At 33.1% G+C, this 22064-nt stretch overlaps 4 protein-coding genes and 1 long non-coding RNA gene across 5 annotated transcripts; 3 read left to right on the forward strand and 2 right to left on the reverse strand.

The window, feature by feature from the left end:
• The first annotated feature begins 2163 nt into the window (after window positions 1–2163).
• Window positions 2164–4908, forward strand: LOC118054655 (UPF0481 protein At3g47200-like). The gene is made up of 3 exons (XM_035066303.2): window positions 2164–2251; window positions 2328–2379; window positions 3378–4908. Exons 2-3 carry the CDS (start codon window positions 2368–2370, stop codon window positions 4650–4652), a joined length of 1287 nt encoding a protein of 428 aa, XP_034922194.1. The 5' UTR covers window positions 2164–2251; window positions 2328–2367; the 3' UTR covers window positions 4653–4908.
• Window positions 4909–10524: 5616 nt separating this feature from the next.
• On the reverse strand, window positions 10525–12008 carry LOC118054572 (CBL-interacting serine/threonine-protein kinase 25). The gene is made up of 2 exons (XM_035066210.1): window positions 11903–12008; window positions 10525–11132 (listed from the first exon to the last, which is right to left on the reverse strand). The coding sequence occupies exons 1-2, from the start codon at window positions 12006–12008 to the stop codon at window positions 10525–10527; spliced, it is 714 nt and encodes a 237-aa protein (XP_034922101.1).
• A 2079-nt stretch (window positions 12009–14087) lies between these two features.
• On the forward strand, window positions 14088–18094 carry LOC140955351 (uncharacterized). The gene is made up of 3 exons (XR_012169325.1): window positions 14088–14210; window positions 14286–14337; window positions 18036–18094. It is a non-coding gene; the product is annotated as an uncharacterized lncRNA (long non-coding RNA).
• A 133-nt stretch (window positions 18095–18227) lies between these two features.
• Window positions 18228–19298, forward strand: LOC118054573 (UPF0481 protein At3g47200-like). Its single transcript, XM_035066211.2, has one exon. It carries the CDS (start codon window positions 18228–18230, stop codon window positions 19296–19298), a length of 1071 nt encoding a protein of 356 aa, XP_034922102.2.
• Window positions 19299–19814: 516 nt separating this feature from the next.
• LOC118054656 (CBL-interacting serine/threonine-protein kinase 5) lies at window positions 19815–21966 on the reverse strand. The gene has a single exon (XM_035066304.2). The coding sequence runs from the start codon at window positions 21379–21381 to the stop codon at window positions 19999–20001; it is 1383 nt and encodes a 460-aa protein (XP_034922195.1). The 5' UTR covers window positions 21382–21966; the 3' UTR covers window positions 19815–19998.
• Window positions 21967–22064: the final 98 nt, after the last annotated feature.

The following is a 22064-nucleotide window of genomic DNA, read 5'->3' on the forward strand; positions in this document are numbered from 1 at the left end:
CAACACCGCCCGGAGCTGCCGCCCACGAGCCGCGCCACCGCAGCACCGCCTCCTCCACGCCAGGTAAATTTTCTTCTTCTCCTTCGTTTGCAGACGTTGCCTCCTGCATGCAGAGTTAGGCATGCAGGAGGCGGGGGGAAGAAAATTAATTCTTCCCCCCTTGCTGGGCTGCAGACGCTGGCCCAGCCCGATGCTGGCCCAGCCCCTGCATGTCTGGGCCGGTCCTGGCCCAGACTGAAGAAGAATTTTCGGTTGGGCCGAGTTCGGCCCAACCTTTCCTTGTTGGGCTAAGTCCCGCCCGTTTATTTGGGCCGGCCCAGCCCGAATTGTTTTTATATTATATATTATATGATATGTTATAATATATGGGTGTATATATGTATATATATAAAAAATATAATAATTAAAAAATATATATTTTGAAAAATCTTAAAAAATATTGTTGATTTTTCTGCATATTTTTTGTCAAAGTGGCTCAATGTTGGTTCGTATTTTTATACCGTAAAGATACAAAACCAGTGTTAAGAATATCCGGTTTTCGTAAAAATATCAAAGATTTTCAGAATAAAAAATGTTTTTGCTTTCAAAAAAATTCTAAAAAGTCCCTAAAAATGTTGTTGATTTTTTTGCATATTTTTATCAAAGTGGATTAATATTGGGTTGTATTTTTATACCGTAAGGATACAAGCTCAGTATTAAAAAATACCTGATTTTTGTCAAAAGCAAAAAAAATAATATTTTCCAAAAAAATTGTTTTTGTTTTAAAATACGACCTTGTCTCTCCAATATATATATATATATATATATATAAATATTATAACATCATATTTTCACACAACAAAGAAAATTTTCAAAACAATATATGTATTAGCATGAATTTGGGCTTTAATAACCAGTTTATTCAAGCCATGAGAACTAGGCCAATATTTCAAAAATTATAAAAAAATTCTTTTTGTTTTCTTTTAGTATTTGGGATTACGAATTTATACGTAAAACGTATTCCTAAATATTATTAATAAAGTTTTGGGTATAGACGTTAGAACGGTTAGGTTTTTACCCAATAAGATAAAGACCTTCTTACCGAGGAGGATTTTTCTTGAACCATAGACAGACCAACAACTAGGAAAACACGAAAATACCTTAGATTTTATCATACAATCAAACAATGCAGCTTACCTTAGGTAAGGCGTATTTAGGGTGCTAATACCTTCCCTTTACGCAACCAGTCCCCGTACCCGATCTCTAAGACCAGTTAGGGTTCCTAGTGACCAAAATACTAGGTGGTGACTCCCATTCCATTTTTCACCGATTAAAGACAATATTTTCTTGCCTCCCCATATTTATCCCCATAGATATAGATAGATTTACATTGTAGATAAGAAAATGGAACAAAACAATAATTTTCGCCGCGACGCCGCACACGTGCGACACATACAATTCGACACCAAAATCTTTACATAAAAAACTTGATGTGAGAAAAACTACAGGATCATAATTCATCTAAAAACTTCCACTATTAACAAATAATAGGTTTACAAGTGTTTTTTTTTAAATTTAACTAAGGGCTACAATATATATCATTAAGAATAATTTATTCTTGAAATACAATAAGATTAAAAAGAGAAGTATTTGAGAAAAACTCACAATACTGATAGTCTTGATTTCTAACAAAATAACCTGTTGTTTTTATATTATTAATATTTAATTTAACCGTTTAGAATGAGAATTAACATGTTTAGAAACAGTTATTAAAATATTAGCCCGTTCTAACGGTTAATGAGCTAAAAATAAAAAGAGAGACCGTTCTGCTGCCTTTATTCTTTCTCCTTTTCCCATTTTTATTTTCTCTCTTTTGCTAAAACTGAACAGTTGCTACAGTGCTAATTATTTGTGTTTGGAAAGACGGAAAAAAAGATGTGGTGGTATCATCACATAGTGGCGGAAGGAACCACACTCAGCAAGCATTTTTTTTTTCTAATTTCTTCGTCGAATTTTGGATATCTCAGTGGAAAACTAATGTGGACACTTCCATGAAACCAGCTGTCCCAGCATGCAGAGATCAAAGACGAAAGATTCTTCAACTTTGAAGTATTCGTCCTCTTGGCATATTAGGGCGACTCTATTTCTGATTAATACATATCATTTCTAATTTCTTTGTCGACTTTTGGCGAGGGTTGATCATTATAAAAGGCATATATATCTCATGAGCTCTAGAGAAGATCATCCATTGCAGAGCAAGGTTTGAGAACAAGTAAGTGATAGAACATATTGTCCTTGTTAAAAGCAGCATCATTTGATTATCTATTGACCATTGTTGTAACATGCAGGTATTTGATATATACACTGGTTTGTTTTTTCTGTGCGTCAATGTCAAACCCGGTAAGAACTAAAAAATCCTTCACCATGCATGATTCCACTCACAAGTAACGCTGTAGAATCTTTCATGAGTAAACATGTGCCACTGAAGTTATTAAGATGGGTGTAACAAGGTGACAATGCTACTAGCAAATTACATGAAAAAAATGAATCTATTGATGCTTTTCTTCTATATTGTTTATGTTGTCCGTATTCAAGACCCTATCTTCTTCTTCTTCTTGCTAAACGCCGTCCTTGAGAATATAGAACATTATCCTTGTTAAAAGCAGTGACACAACCAAAAAAGTATATAAAAAACAAACTAGAGGAAAAAAAATAATAAACTATATTGTTTATCTTAGGGTCTATATGTAGGCTTTTCCTAGCAGGCTCGCATGCCTAGGTCTTGGTGCAGACGATAATTTGTTTTGATAAAAAACAAACGAACGCGTCATTTATTTTTACCTAGAATTTGGTCAGTAAATACCAAAAAATTATAGCTTAAGTGTTTTTATCTAGAAACTAATTTTTTAATCCATTTATTTTTTTATTTAACCAAAAACACCTATTAAAATCTTAAAAATCGTGTTAAACTTATCAATGTCTTAAAAAAATAATAAAAAACACCTCAAAAACTAAAATTAACCCGAAATAAAAAATCAACTCAAGTTTAGATTTATTTTTTTGAGAATTTTAAAAGTAAAAAAAAATAATAATATGAATTTTTTTCATCAAATGAAATCATTTAACACAAATATTATTTGTTTTGGTGGTCTAAATCAATGTTAACAACATGTTTTTTTTTTTTATTGCTGAAATCTATTACCCTCTTTCTCCTATCTTTAAAATATAAAAACAAATAAAACTTTTATGCACCTCAAATTTTGAATTTATAATCAATATGTTTCTCGTACATAGAAAAGACATCATTAACACACGCACATTTTTAATTACATTCAAAATAAAGTTTTGGATGAATCGTTGGGACTTTCTTAAAACATTTTTGTATCCATTAATTTCAGGAAAAAGAGACGAGTCCTGGGAACCCTTTAATCGTTCAAATCGACGAAAAGCTCAGAGGTTTGCCTTCTAATCAGTCAACATGCAGTATTTTCAAGGTTCCTAGTCGCCTCCGCCATGTAAACGAAAGGGCATTTGAGCCGGAAATCCTCTCCATCGGCCCTTATCATCGTGGAAAAGATAAATTGAAGATGATGGAAGAACATAAAAAACGTTATCTACAAGAGCTTCTTCAACGCAGAGGGGAAAGTAGCGTGGAAAGATATGTTGAGGCCATGAGTGGGGTGGAAGGAAAAGCTCGTAAATTTTATGATCAGTCCGTAAGTCTATGCCAGGATGAATTCGTTGAAATGTTGCTTCTTGATGGTTGCTTCATTGTTGAGCTTATTCGCAAGTGTAACAATATTCCAGGAGTAAGCGGTGAAGATGACCCTGTTTTCGAAGTGCCTTGGATCCTCTCATGCATAGAAACTGATACGATGTTACTTGAGAATCAACTTCCATTCTTTGTTCTTCTGAAGTTGTTTACTATGACGTCTGGGCAGAGCGAAAAAGACTTCTTTGGTATGGCCTTACAATTTTGCCAGCAGATATTTCAAGGCTTAGGAAACCGTAGAATTCCTGAGACCGAATGCAAGCATCTTCTGGACATGTTATATCATGCTGGGTATCAGCCGCCTGATTCGACGGAATCACCAAAGGAAATCGATTGGTATTTCATACGCAATGCCAAAGAGCTGCAAGAAGCTGGCATTAAATTCGAAAGGCGAAAGGGACCAAGTAGGTTATTGTTTGATGTTGACTTCTCGGAAAATGGCACGATAGAAATCCCACGTTTGAAAATTGATGACAGAACAGAGTCGCTATTCCGAAATCTTGATGCCTATGAACAGTGCTCTCCGGGCAAACATCTGTACGTCACCGATTATATAACTCTGATGGATTGTTTAATCAGCACTCAAGAAGATGTGCAGATACTTCGACACTCGGAAATTATTGAAAATGGGTTGGGCGACGATGGAAAGGTCTGCTCCTTGTTCAATAACCTATGCAGAAATGTCACAAACTCCCAACGTCGTCACTTTTGTTATAATGAAGTATTCAACCGTGTGAATGAGCATTGCAATCGGAAGCGCAATGTATGGATGGCGACACTAAAGCATGATTATTTCAACAGTCCATGGGCACTGCTTTCGTTTTTAGCTGCTGTTGTATTGCTTCTATTCACCCTGGCACAAACTGTGTTTACAGTCATGTCTTATTTCCAAATGGATTAGCGTGACACAGATCCATCACAAAGTGCTGTCTTGTTTCAAATAATTAAACTCCCCAACCATCTTTTCCATGTTAGACAATCTTCAGCTGAAGAAAGTCTCTGTCTTTGATGGATCGATGGTATATCTGCCTTTCTCCGATTCTGAATGATTATGTATTCGTGATTCTAATAGAACTTTGTATGCCTGTATTTGATGGATCAATTATGTAATAATGACTATGCTTGGTTATTCTAATGCCGAATGAAGGTTTTTATTTTCTTTATCCTCCTTTTTATCTCTATCTTTCTAATTATAGCTTGAGCATTGTAGAATTACTCTAGAACTATATAGCCCATTTGTTTGTTTTCTCATCATTGTTCACAAATTATCAATATCATCCCAAATTTATCAAAAATTAAGAAATATTGCTTTGTATGCAAGAACCTTGAGGTATTTTTTAATGTATTTCAATGGGGAAATTGCCTAAGATCGAGTAGCTTGGGATGAAATCGATAAAATTAATTATTTTGAGATGTAATTAATATTAGGAATGTTAAATCGGATGAGGTTTCTTTTCTTTCTTTCTCATGGCATCGGTCAACCATACATTTAGAATGCAGTGGATATATAATAAATCTTGAAGCTTAATTTATTCCCTTTTTTTTTTTTTTTCCAAATGTCACCAACTCATCATACACAAGTTATGGCATCAACATCATCAATATTATTTACTAGTCCAAGTACTGGTTACCATGCCAATTGAAACAATAAACTAAAAACCTGAGTTCCTAGCCAAATTGGTTCTGTGTACTATGATTAGTTGTGCTAATTTCTTTATTAAACGTAATTTGATCTAACAGGTTGACTAGAACTTGACAAGGGTCAAACTTAAAAAAAATATTAAAAATTATTTTAATATAATTTGATTAAAAATTCAAGTTAACTTGTGAATCGTGAAGTGCCATTGACTTTCTTTTTACAAAACAACAAGATCCTTAGATGAGTTAGCAAGAGAACTATGTTTCGAAATTGAGGTATTAGGTTCCAACTCCAAATATCTCCTTCAATGCAATTCGATTTCGTGGGAAATATTGGAAGCTGGATACGCTGTTATCCTTTCCAGGAGGATTTGTGAGCCCACCTTTTGGAAGAAAAAACAGGTCCATTGAGCTGCTCTGAGATGCTTTCTTAGGCTCGACTATATTTAAACTCCGCATTTAGATCTTGTTGTGATCGGAAAACAGCCCGATAGTTGTAGGTGAATTCTATTTTGCATAGTTGTCGTTGTTTTGCATTTTTTTTTTTTTAATTTCTTAGTTTTAACGTTATTGAATTTTGATGAGTTTTAAATCGGGGCTCTTGGATCATGGACCAACCAATTATTATGAGTTTTAACTATGTGGGCATGTGCCTTCATAGACACACCGTATCTTCAATGGTGATTTATATGATATATTTATGATTCTTTATCTTAACCATCGTGATTTTTTTTTTTTTTTAATATGGCTCTGTATTAGGGTTCTATTGAGGAATTAAAGAAGAAAACCTATAAAAATCATTTCAATTCCTTTTTTTTTTCTTTCTATTAATAAACATATTTTCCTAAGTTTGAAGAGAAAAAAAGAGGAATTGATAGGATTTCTACGAGTTTTTTTCTTCAATTTCCCAATAGAATTATAATTAATAAATAAGCATATTCAAGAAATCATAAGGTTTAAGATGAAAAAAGTGGATATATGCCGACGGATCCACTGAACGCATCAGTTGTCCTGCCATGCAGAGATCAAGGACGAAGACTATTCAACTTAAGAAGAAGTCTTCGTCCTTTTTGCGTGCTGGGGTGACTAGTTAGTTCTACTTCTAATCAATACGTACATATTACTCTAATTTATTTGTCAAATTTTGGCAAGGATTGATAGTTATAAAAGCATCTATATCTTAGTGGAGAAATTATTGTGGATTCCAACTTACAGTAATGACTCTTTCTCTTTAACTTGAGTAGTCTTCGTCGTCTTCGCATGGTAGGGCGACTAGTTCTACTTCTGATAGATACAAATTATTCTAATTTCTTTGTCGAATTTTGGCAAGGATTGATATTAATACAAAAAAAACATCGTTATCTCAGTGGAAAACTAATGTGGAATCCATACAACTAGTTGTCCCAGCATGCAGAGATCAAGGACGAAGACTCTTCAACTTGTGAAGTCTTCGTCCTCTTTGCGTGCTGGGGTGACTAGTTAGTTCTACTCCTAATCAATACGTACATGTTACTCTAATTTATTTGTCGAATTTTGGCAAGGATTGATAGTTATAAAAGCATCTATATCTTAGTGGGAGAAATTATTGTGGATTCCAACTTACAGTGATGAATCTTTAACTTGAGAAGTCTTCGTCGTCTTCACATGGTAGAGCGACTAGTTCTACTTCTGATAGATACAAATTATTCTAATTTCTTTGTCGAATTTTGGCAAGGATTGATAGTAATAAAAAAAACATCGATATCTCAACGGAAAACTAATGTGGAATCCATAGAACTAGTTGTCCCAGCACATGCAGAGATCAAGGACGAAGACTCTTCAACTTATGAAGTCTTCGTCCTCTTGGCATATGAGGGCGACTAGTTCTATTTCCGATTAATACATATCATTCTAATTTCTTTGTCGACTTTTGGCAAGGGTTGATAGTTATAAAAAGCATCTATATATCTCAGCTCTAGAGAAGATCCATTGCAGAGCAAGGTTTGAGCTTCAAACAAAGTAAGTGATAGGTATTATTTTAACCAGTATCAATTGATTCTTGATCAATCGATTAACCATTGTTGTAACTTGCAGGTATTTGACATATAACTTGGTTTGTTTTTTCTGTGCCTCAATTTCAATCTCTGTAAGTACTCAAAAATCCTTCACCATGCATGAGTCAACTCACAAGTAGCACCGTAGATTATTGTTTTTACGATTCCATAGGATCTTGGAGGGAGAGATAATTATTACTATACGGAAATTATATACATATGCATCTTTCATGAGTAAACATGTGCCATTGAAGTTTAGATGGGTGTAACAAGGTGACAATGCTACTAGCAAATTACATGAAAAAAAAATAAAATCACAACTCCTAAGGAAAACATAAGTTCTCTCAATGGTGTAACTCAATGTTCAAAGAGACATTAACTTTTTAATTCTTTTTATTTGTCAATAAATGAATCTATTGATGCTTTTCTTCTATATTGTTGATGTTGTCCGAACTCAAGACCCCATTTACTTCTTCCTCTTCTTCTTGCTAAACGTCCTTGAGAATAGAACATTGTCCTTGTTAAAAGCAGTGACAGAACCGAAGGGGACTGGAGGGTGTAGCTGCCCTTTTCATTTTTTCACCTATAACATTTGTTTATATAAGTAACTAGTTACGTGAGCTGTGATATGTTATGGATCAGTTATTTTTTATTTTTTATAAAAAAAATTATATATAAGGTCTTTTTTAATGCATTTATGTAATTTAAAAAATTTAAGTGCAAATTAAAAATTTTATACATATATAACATAAAATAAATCAAGAATAATATTTGTTAATATAAATAAATAACAAGTCATTTACAATACCTTAAAATAAAACTTGAAAAATCAAGAGATAGGTCTACATCAATATATTTAATCTTGCAAGACAATATATTTATCCAATTATGTTTGCTAAATTTTATTTATTAAAATATTTTTTTTCTTCAATCAAATTATAATAAAAATAGACAAACACATTAAATTTATTGAATAAAATAAAAATAAAAAAAATATATTATACAAAGCTACACAAATTAGAAATATTATCTGAAAATATATTTTTTTTTCAAAAATAAAATCCATCAACACAAATATTAAAAAATAATATTGATGAATCAGAATCTCTTCAAGAATTAAACACACATAATTTTTTTTTTTTTAAAACAATCTCTATCCAAAAAAAGTTAAATAAGCAAATAAAAAAATCATAAATGACTAATATTAATTGAAACATAAATTTAAAACTTATTAAAAAAAGATACGTTGAAAAAAGGTATTGATAAAAGTAAATTAGAAGAAAAAAAAATAGTTTGTTTGGCCCATTTTATCAAGGCCCACGCGTGAGCCTTCCTTGTTAGGCCCGCATGCCTAGGCCTTTTTTTTTTGTTGCCTTTGATGCAGACGACATGTCATCTACCCCAATTTGTTTTGAAAGAAATAAACAAACAATGTGTTGTCTGTTTTTGTTTGGATTTTGGCCACTATAATGGCTGAAAAATTAAGGCTTATATGTTTTTGACCTAAAACCTAAATTTCAACTCATTTTTTATACCAAAAACACCTATAAAAATCTTAGAAACCGTGATAAATTTATTCATGATTTAAAAAAAATAAAAAAAAAACATCACAAAAACCAAAATCAACTCGAAAAAAAAATTACCCAAGTTCAGATTTGTATTTTTCATGAATTTTAAAGGTAAAAACACCTAATATACATGAACTTCTCTCATTAAATGAAATTATTTGACACAAATATAGTCTATTTTGATGGTCTAAATCGGTGTCAACAACATGTTTTTTTCTCTACTATCGAAATTTAGTGACTTCTCTCTCTTCTCTCTTCACCAGGGCCTAAAAAATAACACAAGTTAACTTTATTATCAAAATAGAATTTGAATTTTATAATGTGTTATTTTTTAAGTTTGAGAACCAAAGTGTATCTTTTATAAAGCTTATGGCACGCCACCAATATTTGATACCTTTTTCATTTTGGTCTCTCTTCTTTCAATCTCACTATTTCATAAAAAATCAAAATCAATTGGTCTTCAATTAAGACTAAATCACCAAGGAAAAAAAGTTGAAGGACAAAATTTTAAAAACAAAATTTTTTGCACAATTCTTTCACAATAATATACGAAAGAATGTGTTGTGAAATCTTGCACAGGAAAAAATGATCATATCCCCTTAAGAATATATATATATATATATATATATATATATATATATATATATATATATATTTGTTCATAAATGGATACCGAAAAGAATATAAATGCTACTTCCAAGCTTGGAAATTACCATAAACACTAAAAGATTTTGGGGAAAAAAAATTGTGAGTGCATTGTTGATTCATATGGTTTTTTTTTTCTTTTTTTTTCTTTTTAATTGGATCTTTTTTTTTTTATCAAATTAGTAACCAATTTGTTATAAAAAAAAACACAATTAAAAGATATAGAACCAAAAGTAAAACTCATAAAATTGTGATGACCAATCTTAAATTAGCACACTAAAGTTCTTTTTTGTCCCCATATTTTCATTTTCCTTCTATTATAGTCCCTTTATTTTATTGGTGTTTCATTTCATTTCATTTCAATTTTTTTAAGTTTCTATTATGAGAAAGCCATTGATGAGAGAGGAGTTTGATGATGTTGGTTATTTTCATATAAATATATCTAAAAATATTGATTGGGTTACATGTAGATTTTTTAATTTAGTTCATTTTTATTTCTTGAGTAATTTTAGCTTTGATAAGTTATTTATTAAGGTTTTTATAGTGTTTAATATCTAGATATTTTTAAATAAAAATTAGTTGAAAATAAATTATTAAACCATAAACTCTTTCTACTTGATTTTTAGCTACCATAATAATGATCAAATTCCAGGCAGCTCTTATTTGACAATAAGTTTTTTGCCACTACATATCACCTATTATCCACTTAAAAACCAAAAAAAAAAAAAAAAAACATAGAAGCGAACATGGAAGAAAAAAAATAGGTATGGGCACCAATCTAGGCTTCTAAGCTCAAGTGCGGCTGAGTTTTCTGATTAAAGCCAGGCACGTGGGCATGGCTAGGAAGGCCACGTGCTTGGGTTTTTTTTAGAGGGTTAGACATGCTGGGCTACGCAAGTTTGTGCACTTGACTCCTTTTTGAAGTGAACATCGAACCCCTTCTTCTCTTGGTCTCGAACAAACTTGATAAATCAAATCCTGACGACATTGAAGATATGAGTTCAAAAGCATTATAAAAAGGCGGCGAATGCTTTGATCCGGTTTTTCCTGCAAATTCCTCTTGATCTTCACTTCTAACTCCGTTTTCAGTATCTTCTAAATCATTAGGAGATACAGTAGATTGAGCAAGACCTTTTTGGAACCAACTATTTGCCTTGATCTCAGGGATTGTAATTCTCTTCTCAGGGTCCACAACAAGAAGATTGGAAATCAACCTCTTGGCATCCCTGGAAATCCACGGTGGGAACTCATATTCAGCCTTTAAAATCTTCACATACATCTTCATGGCGTTCTCATTGCGAAAGGGCAAGTGCCCTGAAAGCAGAACGAATAGAATAACCCCGCAAGACCAGGTGTCAGCTTTAGCACCATCATAACCCTTCTTTCTTAGAACCTCTGGAGCCACATATGCAGGGGTGCCACACCGTGTGTGTAGCAAACCATCGTTCCATTTCTGCTCAGGCAAAGCAGAAAACCCGAAATCGGACACCTTCAAGTCTTCTTTGTCATCCAAAAGCAAGTTTTCAGGCTTTCAAGTCTTCTTTGTCTTCAAAATCTCACTAAAATTTATGATCAACTAGATTGCACGTCAGCACAACAAATTGATCGAATTTGACCTGATCTATGTTCAAAACAATCTGAAGTAAAACTTGACATGGTGAATTCGCTAGACTAGGTCGATAATTAATAATTATGATCCACAAACCAAGCTGCAATGCCGGCAAGTAGCACTACTGTTTCATTAACATTGATTATTACGATGATTGACTGCTGTGATGTCAGGGGCTGATATTACAGGTATGCATATTTCGAACTAAGATGGTATTTGTTGGAGACCTATCATGTTCGAACTCTTCAAGCTCAGGCGAGAAAGCTAATTATGTTGTGTCAAGAAGACAATTCGTGGAAATCTAAAAGAGCATTTGGTATCGGTATAATTTATGTTTTTTTCTCATTTACTGGGAAAAACTGTTTAATTACAAAATAATTTATGTTTAGGGTTTAGAGTTTTATTAGTTTCTTGTAAGTCATAGGATCTCTAGCTAGAGTAGTATGGATCTTAATTCTCATCCTTAATCTTGTCTAAAATTTGCATCGCCAGTCCAATTAAGCAAAGAAAAAGGAAGAACTTCTGTAGATATGAACTGCATTATATAAATCGGAAGCATTTTCACCAAATGACATATTTTAGACTTGACCGGAGCACGGTCATCAAAGAACTACAAGCAGTATTTTCCAAGAGGCAGAAACAAAAAGGGACTCCATACTTAAGAAGCCACCAGAAAACAACGTATACAACAGCCCAAATCCCAACTTCAGTTGAGATGAGCATTGCCGGATGGCCTCAATGTCCAAAGAAGAAAGAGAGGACATGGCCAGATCGTTTGCTTTCTTCAGTGCATGCTCTTTCTTGTGGAAGACGGATCCAAATCAAGCCACATCTTCAGCTGATGAGTGCTGGTTGGCTATAATTATAGGTCACAGCCTATAATTTATCAAACCATTTGACATCGAAAGGCCACAGACTATATATATCACCATTCAAATCTCAGTAGGATCGTGAATTTTCTTACCTGTAAAGGCACTGAATACTAAAACTAATCCAAAAATTTAATAAACATAGATAACCTATAATTTTTTAACAGAAAAATCTATTAAAATCTGACATCCAAGTGTAGAGAGTAATAAATAAAATGGGAGATGCAAGTGAGAGTCCATTTGTATTTTTAAATCATAGATCCATTCAACATGTCAATGCTCTCTTTTAGGGGAGTGGAAAAAAAATTCATTTATAGTAACAGAAGTAGCCATGTGTAGTGATTGTATAAGTATTGTCTACCACTGCTTAAGCACATATTCCCCTTGAAAGAAAATTTTCTGGGACTGTGCGGGCCTTCATAGACACACCGTATCTTCAACGGTGATTTATATGATATATTTATGATTCTCTATCTTAATCATCGTGATTTTTTTTAATATGGCTCTGTATTAGGGTTCTATATATTGAGAAATTAAAGAAGAAAACCCATAAAAATCATTTCAATTCCTCTTTTTTTTTTTCTATTAATAAACATATTTTCCTAAGTTTGTAGAGAAAAAGAGAGGAATTGATAGGATTTCTAGGAGTTTTTTTCTTCAATTTCCCAATAAAATTATAATAAATAAGCATATTCAAGAAATCATAAGGTTTAAGATGAAAAAAGTGGATGCCGACGGCTCCATAGAACTCATCAGTTGTCCTGCCATGCAAAGATCAAGGACGGAGACTCTTCAACTTAAGAAGTCTTCGTCCTCTTTGCGTGCTGGGGTGACTAGTTAGTTCTACTTTTAATCAATACGTACATATTACTCTAATTTATTTGTCGAATTTTGGCAAGGATTGATAGTTATAAAAGCATCTATATCTTAGTGGGAGAAATTATTGTGGATTCCAACTTGCAGTGATGACTCTTTAACTTGAGAAGTCTTCGTCGTCTTGGCATGGTAGGGCGACTAGTTCTACTTCTGATTAATACAAATTATTCTAATTTCTTTGTTGAATTTTGGCAAGGATTGATAGTAATAAAAAAAAACATTGTTATCTCAGCGGAAAACTAATGTGGAATCCATACAACTATTTGTCCCAGCATGCGCGCAGAGATCAAGGACGACGACTCTTCAACTTATGAAGTCTTCGTCCTCTTTGCATGCTGGGGTGACTAGTTAGTTCTACTTCTAATCAATACGTACATATTACTCTAATTTATTTGTCGAATTTTGGCAAGGATTGATAGTTATAAAAGCATCTATATCTTAGTAGGAGAAATTATTGTGGATTCCAACATACAGTGATGACTCTTTAACTAGAAAAGTCTTCGTCGTCTTCGCATGGTAGGGCGACTAGTTCTACTTCTGATAAATACAAATTATTCTAATTTCTTTGTCGAATTTTGGCAAGGATTGATAGTAATAAAAAAAAAACATCGTTATCTCAGCGGAAAACTAATGTGGAATCCATACAACTATTTGTCCCAGAATGCAGAGATCAAGGACGACGACTCTTCAACTTAAGAAGTCTTCGTCCTCTTTGCATGCTGGAGTGACTAGTTAGTTCTACTTCTAATCAATACGTACATATTACTCTAATTTATTTGTCGAATTTTGGCAAGGATTGATAGTTATAAAAGCATCTATATCTTAGTGGGAGAAATTATTGTGGATTCCAACTTACAGTGATGAATCTTTAACTTGAGAAGTCTTCGTCGTCTTCACATGGTAGAGCGACTAGTTCTACTTCTGATGAATACAAATTATTCTAATTTCTTTGTCGAATTTTGGCAAGGATTGATAGTAATAGAAAAAAACATCGTTATCTCAGCGGAAAAATAATGTGGAATCCATACAGCTAGTTGTCCCAGCATGCAGAGATCAAGGATGTAGACTATTCAACTTATGAAGTCTTCGTTCTATTCTGATTAATACATATCATTCTATTTTCTTTGTCGACTTTTGGCAAGGGTTGATAGTTATAAAAAGCATCTATATCTCAGCTTTAGAGAAGATCCATTGCAGAGCAAGGTTTGAGCTTCAAACAAAGTAAGTGATAGGTATTATTTTAACCAGTATCAATTGATTCTTGATCAATCGATTAACCATTGTTGTAACATGCAGGTATTTGACATATAACTTGGTTTGTTTTTTCTGTGCCTCAATTTCAATCTCTGTAAGTACTCAAAAATCCTTCACCATGCATGAGTCAACTCACAAGTAGCACTGTAGATCATTGTTTTTACCATTCCATAGGATCTTGAAGGGAGAGATAATTATTACTATACGGAAATTATATACATATGCATCTTTCAACAAAACCCAACATCTTTCATGCGTAAACATGTGTCATTGAAGTTTAGAGGGTGTAACAAGGTGACAATGCTACTAGCAAATTAAATGAAAAAAAACTAAAATCACAACTCCTAAGGAAAATATAAGTTCTCTCAATGGTGTAACTCAATTCAAAGAGACATTAACTTTTTAATTCTTTTTATTTGTCAAAAAATGAATCTATTGATGCTTTTCTTCTATACTTCTTCTTCTTCCTCTTCTTCTTGCTAAACTTCCTTGAGAATAGAACATTGTCCTTGTTAAAAGCAGTGACAGAACCGAAGGGGACTGGAGGGTGTAGCTGCCCTTTTCATTTTCTCACCTATAACATTTGTTTATATAAGTAACTAGTTACGTGAGCTATGATATGTTATGGATCAGTTATTTTTATTTTTTATAAAAAAATTATATATAAGGTCTTTTTTAATGCATTTCTGTAATTTAAAAAATTTAAGTGCAAATTAAAATCTTTATACATATATAACATAAAATAAATCAAGAATAATATTTGTTGATATAAATAAAAAACAAGCCATTTACAATACCTTAAAATAAAACTTGAAAAATCAAGAGATAGGTCTACATCAATATATTTAATCTTGCAAGACAATATATTTATCCAATTATGTTTGCTAAATTTTATTTATTAAAATATTTTTTTTCTTCAATCAAATGATAATAAAAATAGACAAACACATTAAATTTATTGAATAAAATAAAAATAAAAAAATATTATACAAAGCTACACATATTAGAAATATTATCTGAAAATATATTTTTTTCAAAAATAAAATCCATCAACACAAATATTAAAAAAAATATAAATGAATCAGAATCTCTTCAAGAATTAAACATACACCAAATAATTTTTTAAAACAATCTTTATCCAAAAAAAGTTAAATAAGCAAATAAAAAAAAATCATAAATGACTAATATTAATTGAAACATAAATTTAAAAATTATTTAAAAAAGATATGTTGAAAAAAGGTATTGATAAAAGTAAATTAGAAGAAAAAAATAATAATAGTTTGTTTGACCTCTTTTATCAAGGCCCACACGTGGGCCTTCCTTGGTAGGCCCGCATGCCTAGGCCCTTTTTTTTTTATTGATTTTGGTGCAGACGACATGTCGTCTGCCCCAATTTATTTTGAAAGAAATAAACAAACAATGCGTTGTTTGTTTTTGTTTGGATTTTGGCCACCATGATGGCTGAAAAATTAAGGCTTATATGTTTTTGACATAAAACCTAAATTTCAACTCATTTTTTATACCAAAAACACCTATAAAAATCTTAGGAACCGTGATAAACTTATTCATGATTAAAAAAAAAATAAAAAAAACATCCCAAAAACCAAAATCAACTCGAAAAAAAAAATTACCCAAGTTCAGATTTGTTTTTTTTTATGAATTTTAAAGGTAAAAAACAACTAATATACATGAACTTCTTTTATTAAATGGAATCATTTGACACAAATATCGTCTATTTTAGTGGTTTAAATCGGTGTCAACAACATGTTCTTTTCTCTACCACCGAAATTTAGTGACTTCTCTCTCTCCTCTCTTCACCAGGGCCTAAAAAATAACACAAATCAACTTTATAATATGTGTTATTATAATATGTGTTATTTTTTAAGTTTGAGAACCAAAGTGTATCTTTTATAAAACTTATAGCACGCCTCCAATGTTTGATACCTTTTTCATTTCGGTCCCTCTTCTTTCAATCCCACTATTTCATAAAAAAATCAAAATCAATTGGTCTTCAATTAAGACTTAATCACCAAGGAAAAAAGTTTAAGGACAAAATTTTAAAAACAAAATTTTTTGCACAATTCATTCACAATAATATACGAAAGAAGGTGTAGTGAAATCTTGCACAGGAAAAAATGATCATATCCCCTTAAGAATATATATATATGTTTGTTCATAAATGGATACCGAAAAGAATATAAATGCTACTTCCAGGCTTGGAAATTACTATAAACACTAAAAGATTTTGGGAAAAAATTGTGAGTGCATTGTTGATTCATATGGGTTTTTTTTTTTTTTTTATCAAATTAGTAACTAATTTGTTATAAAAAAAAAAAAACACAATTAAAAGATATAGAACCAAAAGTAAAACTCATAAAATTGTGATGGCCAATCTTAAATTAGCACACTAAAGTTCTTTTTTGTCCCCATATTTTCATTTTCCTTCTATTATAGTCCCTTTAATTTATTGGTGTTTCATTTCATTTCATTTCAATTTTTTTAAGTTTCTATTATGAGAAAGCCATTGATGAGAGAGGAGTTCGATGATGTTGGTTTTTTTCATATAAATATATCTGAAAATATAGATTGGGTTACATGTAGATTTTTTAATTCGGTTAATTTTTATTTCTTGAGTAATTTTGGCTTTGATAAGTTATTTATTAAAGTTGTTATGGTGTTTAATATGTAGATATTTTTAGATGAAAATTAATTGAAAATAAATTATTAAACCATAAACTCTCTCTACTTGATTTTTCAGCCACCATAATGATGGTAAAATTCTAGGCAGCGCTTATTTGACAATAAGTTGTTTGCCACTACATATCACCTATCATCCACTTAGAAAAAAAAAAACATAGAAGCGAAAATCAAGGAAAAAAAATAGGTGAGTGTATGGGCAGGCTTCTAAGCTCAAGTGCGGCTGAGGTTTCTGATTTGGCAGTGTGGTTGCGGTTGCTTTTCAAATAGCTTTTTATATCAAAATGCATGTCAATGATTTTTTTAATTTTTTTAAAATTATTTTTGACATCAGCACATCAAAATGATTTGAAAATATTAAAAACATATTAATTTGAAGTTAAAAAAAAATAAAAATAATTTAAATTTTTTCGAAAACGCTTTTGAAACTCAAAAACAAACATGCCTTAATAAGCCAGGCACTTGGGCATGGCTAGGAAGGCCACGTGCTTGGGCTTTTTTTAGAGGGTTAGACATGTTGGGTTAGACACTTAGGAGGCTCTTTTTTTTTTCTTGTTTTTTTTTTTAAATTTAATTTTTTTTAAAAGTAATTAATTTAAAATATTAGTTTATTAAATTAAATAAAAATATATTTTAGATATTATTTTATTAAATATCAATAATTTATGTTTTCAAATAGGAGCGCAGGAGTAATTATTAAACATTTTGTTTTACATCCCATCATTATTTTCTTAAAAGATTTGTATGGTTGCTTTTTTTTTTTTATAGAGTTTATTTTAATTATTATATAATTAAATAAAAATTATTTTAAAAAATAATATTATTAAACCTAGTCGGGTCTATAATTTTAGTCAAATAGTTAACGAGTTGACTTGAGTCAATCAAATATATTATCATCTAATATTTAAAAATGAAATTTACCTTATATACCTCAAATTTTGATTTTTTTTTTTACATTTTGAATTTATAATCAATATGTTTCTTGTCCATAGAAAAGAGATCAGTCACACGCACATTTTTAATTACATTCAAAATAAAGTTTTAGATGAATCGTCGACACATTTTTTAAAACATTTTTGCATCCATTGATTTCAGGAAAAAGAGATGAGTCGTTGGAACCCTTTAATCGTTCAAATCGACAAAAAGCTTGGAGACTTGCCTTCTAGTCACTTAACATGCAGTATTTTCAAGGTTCCTAGTCGCCTCCGCCACGTAAACGAAAGGGCATTTGAGCCGGAAATCCTCTCCATCGGCCCTTATCATCGTGGAAAAGATAAATTGAAGATGATGGAAGAACATAAAGAACGTTATCTAGAAAAGCTTCTTAAACGCAGAGGAGAAAGTAGCGTGGAAAGATATGTTAAGGCCATGATTGGGGTGGAAGCAGACGCTCGTAAATTTTATGATCAGTCCGTAAGTCTAGGCCAGGATGAATTCGTTGAAATGTTGCTTCTTGATGGTTGCTTCATTGTTGAGCTTATTCGCAAGTACAATATTCCAGGAGAAAGAGGTGAAGATGACCGCGTTTTCGAAGTGCCTTGGATCCTCTCAAGCATAATAACTGATACGATGTTGCTTGAGAATCAACTTCCATTCTTTGTTCTTCGGGAGTTTGCTAAGATATCTGCGGATCAGAACGAAGACTTCTTTGCTATGGCTTTAAAATTTTGCCAGCGGATATTTCCAGGCTCAGGAAACCATAGAATTCCTGAGAAAGTATGCAAGCATCTTCTGGACATGTTATATCATACTGGGCATCATCCGCCTGCTTCAAGGGCACCAAATGACATCGATTGGTATTTCATACGCAATGCCAAAGAGCTGCAAGAAGCTGGCATTAAATTCAAAAAGCGAGAGGGATCATGGAGGTTGTTTGATGTTGTCTTCTTGGAAAATGGCACGATAGAAATCCCATGTTTGAAAATTTATGACACAACAGAGTCGCTATTCCGAAATCTCGTTGCCTATGAACAGTGCTCTCAGTGCAAACATCTGTACGTTACTGATTATATAACGCTGATGGATTGTTTAATCAGCTCCCAAGAAGATGTGCAGATACTTCGACACTCGGGAATTATTGAAAATGGGTTGGGCGATGATGGAATGGTCTGCTCCTTGTTCAATAACCTAGGCACAAATGTCATACTCTCCCATCGTCGTTACTTTTGTTATCATAAAGTATTCGACGGTGTGACGAAGCATTGCAATCGGAAGCGCAATGTATGGATGGCGAAACTGAAGCATGATTATTTCAACAGTCCATGGGCACTGCTTTCGTTCTTAGCTGCTGTTGCATTGCTTCTGTTCACCCTGGTTCAAACTGTGTTTACAGTCATGTCTTATTTCCAAAAGGATTAGCGTGACACAGATCCATCACAAAGTGCTGTCTTGTTTCAAATAATTGAACTCTCCAACCATCTTTTCCATGTTAGACAATCTTCAGCTGAAGAAAGTCTGTGTGTTTGAAGGATCGATGGTATATCTGCCTTTCTCCGATTCTGAATCAATGCTTATGTATTCCTGATTCTAATAGAACTTCATATGCCTGTATTTGAATTCTAATAAAAATTCAAGTTAACTTGTGAACATTGACTTTCTTCTTACAAAAAAACAAGATCCTTGGATGAGTTAGCAAGAGAACTATGTTTCAAAATTGAGGTTTTAGGTTCCAACTCCAAATATCTCCATCAATGCAATTCGATTTCGTGGGAAAGATTAGAAGCTGGAGACGCTGTTATCCTTTCCAGGAGGATTTGTTAGCCCACTTTTTGGAAGAAAAAACAGGTCCATTGAGCTGCTCTGAGATGCTTTCTTAGGCTCAACTATATTTAAATTAACCGGTGAGAAGGAAAGTTAGAAGCAAACTAACCCAAGTACGGGAAAATCATCAATCCTCTCTACCAATCTCTTGTTTAGACAAATTACATGCCCGTATATTCGCATTAAAAACATTACACAACACACAATTATAAAGCCTAAAACAAGCAAATATGTAAAACTAGCGACCGTTAGAGTTCTAATTTTGAGGTCTTTTGTCAATTAACGACCATTAACCATCCTAATTACTTGTTCCTACTTGGCCTTCATGAGAATCAATATTATCACCTTGCCAGCTCCAAACTATATCTTTTAGGGCAGGCCTGACATCTTCTTCACAGAATTTGGTGTACTCAAAAGTGTCACCGGAGCACTTGGATAACTCGACCACCGCAAGCTCGGCAGCCAACTCAAACACCTCTGCTGTCACCGCCAGCTTCCCCTTCCGTCCCTCCTCTTTTCCTAGCAATTTCACCTTGAATTCTGTATCACTCACTGCCACTCTAAAGTTCAACTTCTTTGCCACGGACTTCAACGTTGATAGGATCATTGATGCTGGACATTTTGAAGTGAACATCGAACCCCTTCTTCTCTTGGTCTCGAACAAACTTGATAAATCAAATCCTGACGACATTGAAGATATGAGTTCAAAAGCATTATAAAAAGGCGGCGAATGCTTTGATCCGGTTTTTCCTGCAAATTCCTCTTGATCTTCACTTCTAACTCCGTTTTCAGTATCTTCTAAATCATTAGGAGATACAGTAGATTGAGCAAGACCTTTTTGGAACCAACTATTTGCCTTGATCTCAGGGATTGTAATTCTCTTCTCAGGGTCCACAACAAGAAGATTGGAAATCAACCTCTTGGCATCCCTGGAAATCCACGGTGGGAACTCATATTCAGCCTTTAAAATCTTCACATACATCTTCATGGCGTTCTCATTGCGAAAGGGCAAGTGCCCTGAAAGCAGAACGAATAGAATAACCCCACAAGACCAGGTGTCAGCTTTAGCACCATCATAACCCTTCTTTCTTAGAACCTCTGGAGCCACATATGCAGGGGTGCCACACCGTGTGTGCAGCAAACCATCGTTCCATTTCTGCTCAGGCAAAGCAGAAAACCCGAAATCGGACACTTTCAAGTCTTCTTTGTCATCCAAAAGCAAGTTTTCCGGCTTTAAATCACGATGAGAAACGCCACGACTATGACAATAATCAACTGTACAAATCAACTGTTGGAAATATTTTCTTGCAAGATCTTCCTCCAGCCCTCCCTTCTTGATTTTGGCAAATAACTCACCACCTTTCACAAACTCCATTACAAAGAAAACCTTTGATTTGGTAGCCATCACTTCTTTCAACTCCACTATATTTGGATGCTTCACAAGATTCATAATTGAGATTTCTCTCTTGATTTGCTCCATTAATCCTGTCCTCTTGACCTGATCCTTGTGCAACACTTTGATTGCAACATTTTCTTTTGTCACAAGATTCTTCCCTCTGTAGACCTTAGCAAACGTTCCTTGTCCTAACAACCTCCCCATCTCGTACTTTCCCAAGAGAATCTTTCTTGCACCATTATTGACATGGCAATCGTCCTCTGCCACTTGCTCTGTTTCCATCATATAAGACTCTAACAGGTATGTCCAAAGGAGAATTTTTTTTCCCTCTATTATACTAGAGTAATTCAAGAAAAAAGAGAGGAGATAATGAAGATGGTCATTGGAATTAAAAGGAGCAAGAAGATTTTCCCTGATAATAATTCAGTGAGACCATATTCAATCATCCTGCTGCTTTGGCCATAGGATTAATTAGGATAAATAAGATTTGTGGGGAAAAGATTGGCATCATGACCGAAAACAATGGGTGATTACAGGATGGGAGTAAAATGAGAGGAATTTGGTGGGAAAAATGGTGTTTAGTGGGGAAGCAATGAGGCATATAATGAGTGGATAGAAATAAGATTGTGAAGTGACCATTTGAGGACATGGTTCATGGGTCCAGAGGGAGAGCCGGAGACAGTGAAAGATTAGGGAATCTACATCATCTACAGAGAAAATATATGGCCAATAAGAGGCTGGAAGCATGGAAGTGGTGTCGACCATATTATATTGATTCATCTACATAGTGAACCTTCTAGTCTAGGCAATTGAATGTCGGTATAGATGCAGGGATGACAATATAAGGACATCAAATCGGAGGAAAGATACTTTCAAGTATACACAAAGTATTTTACGGTATGGAATCGAGCTATATGCTAAACGGAAAATCCAAGAAGGGGAAATGATTTCCATTTTGAGCAGGACAA

This window comes from Populus alba, chromosome 3 (genome assembly GCF_005239225.2).
Source record: "Populus alba chromosome 3, ASM523922v2, whole genome shotgun sequence".
Taxonomy (NCBI): Eukaryota; Viridiplantae; Streptophyta; class Magnoliopsida; order Malpighiales; family Salicaceae; genus Populus; species Populus alba.

Coding starts and splice junctions, on each gene's coding strand:
- LOC118054573 (XM_035066211.2), top strand. CDS start 18,228: ATGGAAGAACATAAAGAACGTTATCTAGAAAAGCTTCTTAAACGCAGA.
- LOC118054572 (XM_035066210.1), bottom strand. CDS start 12,008: ATGTCCTCTCTTTCTTCTTTGGACATTGAGGCCATCCGGCAATGCTCA. Junction 11,133..11,902: donor GTTTTCTGGTGGCTTCTTAA/GTATGGAGTCCC, acceptor ATGACAAAGAAG/ACTTGAAGGTGTCCGATTTC.
- LOC118054656 (XM_035066304.2), bottom strand. CDS start 21,381: ATGATGGAAACAGAGCAAGTGGCAGAGGACGATTGCCATGTCAATAAT.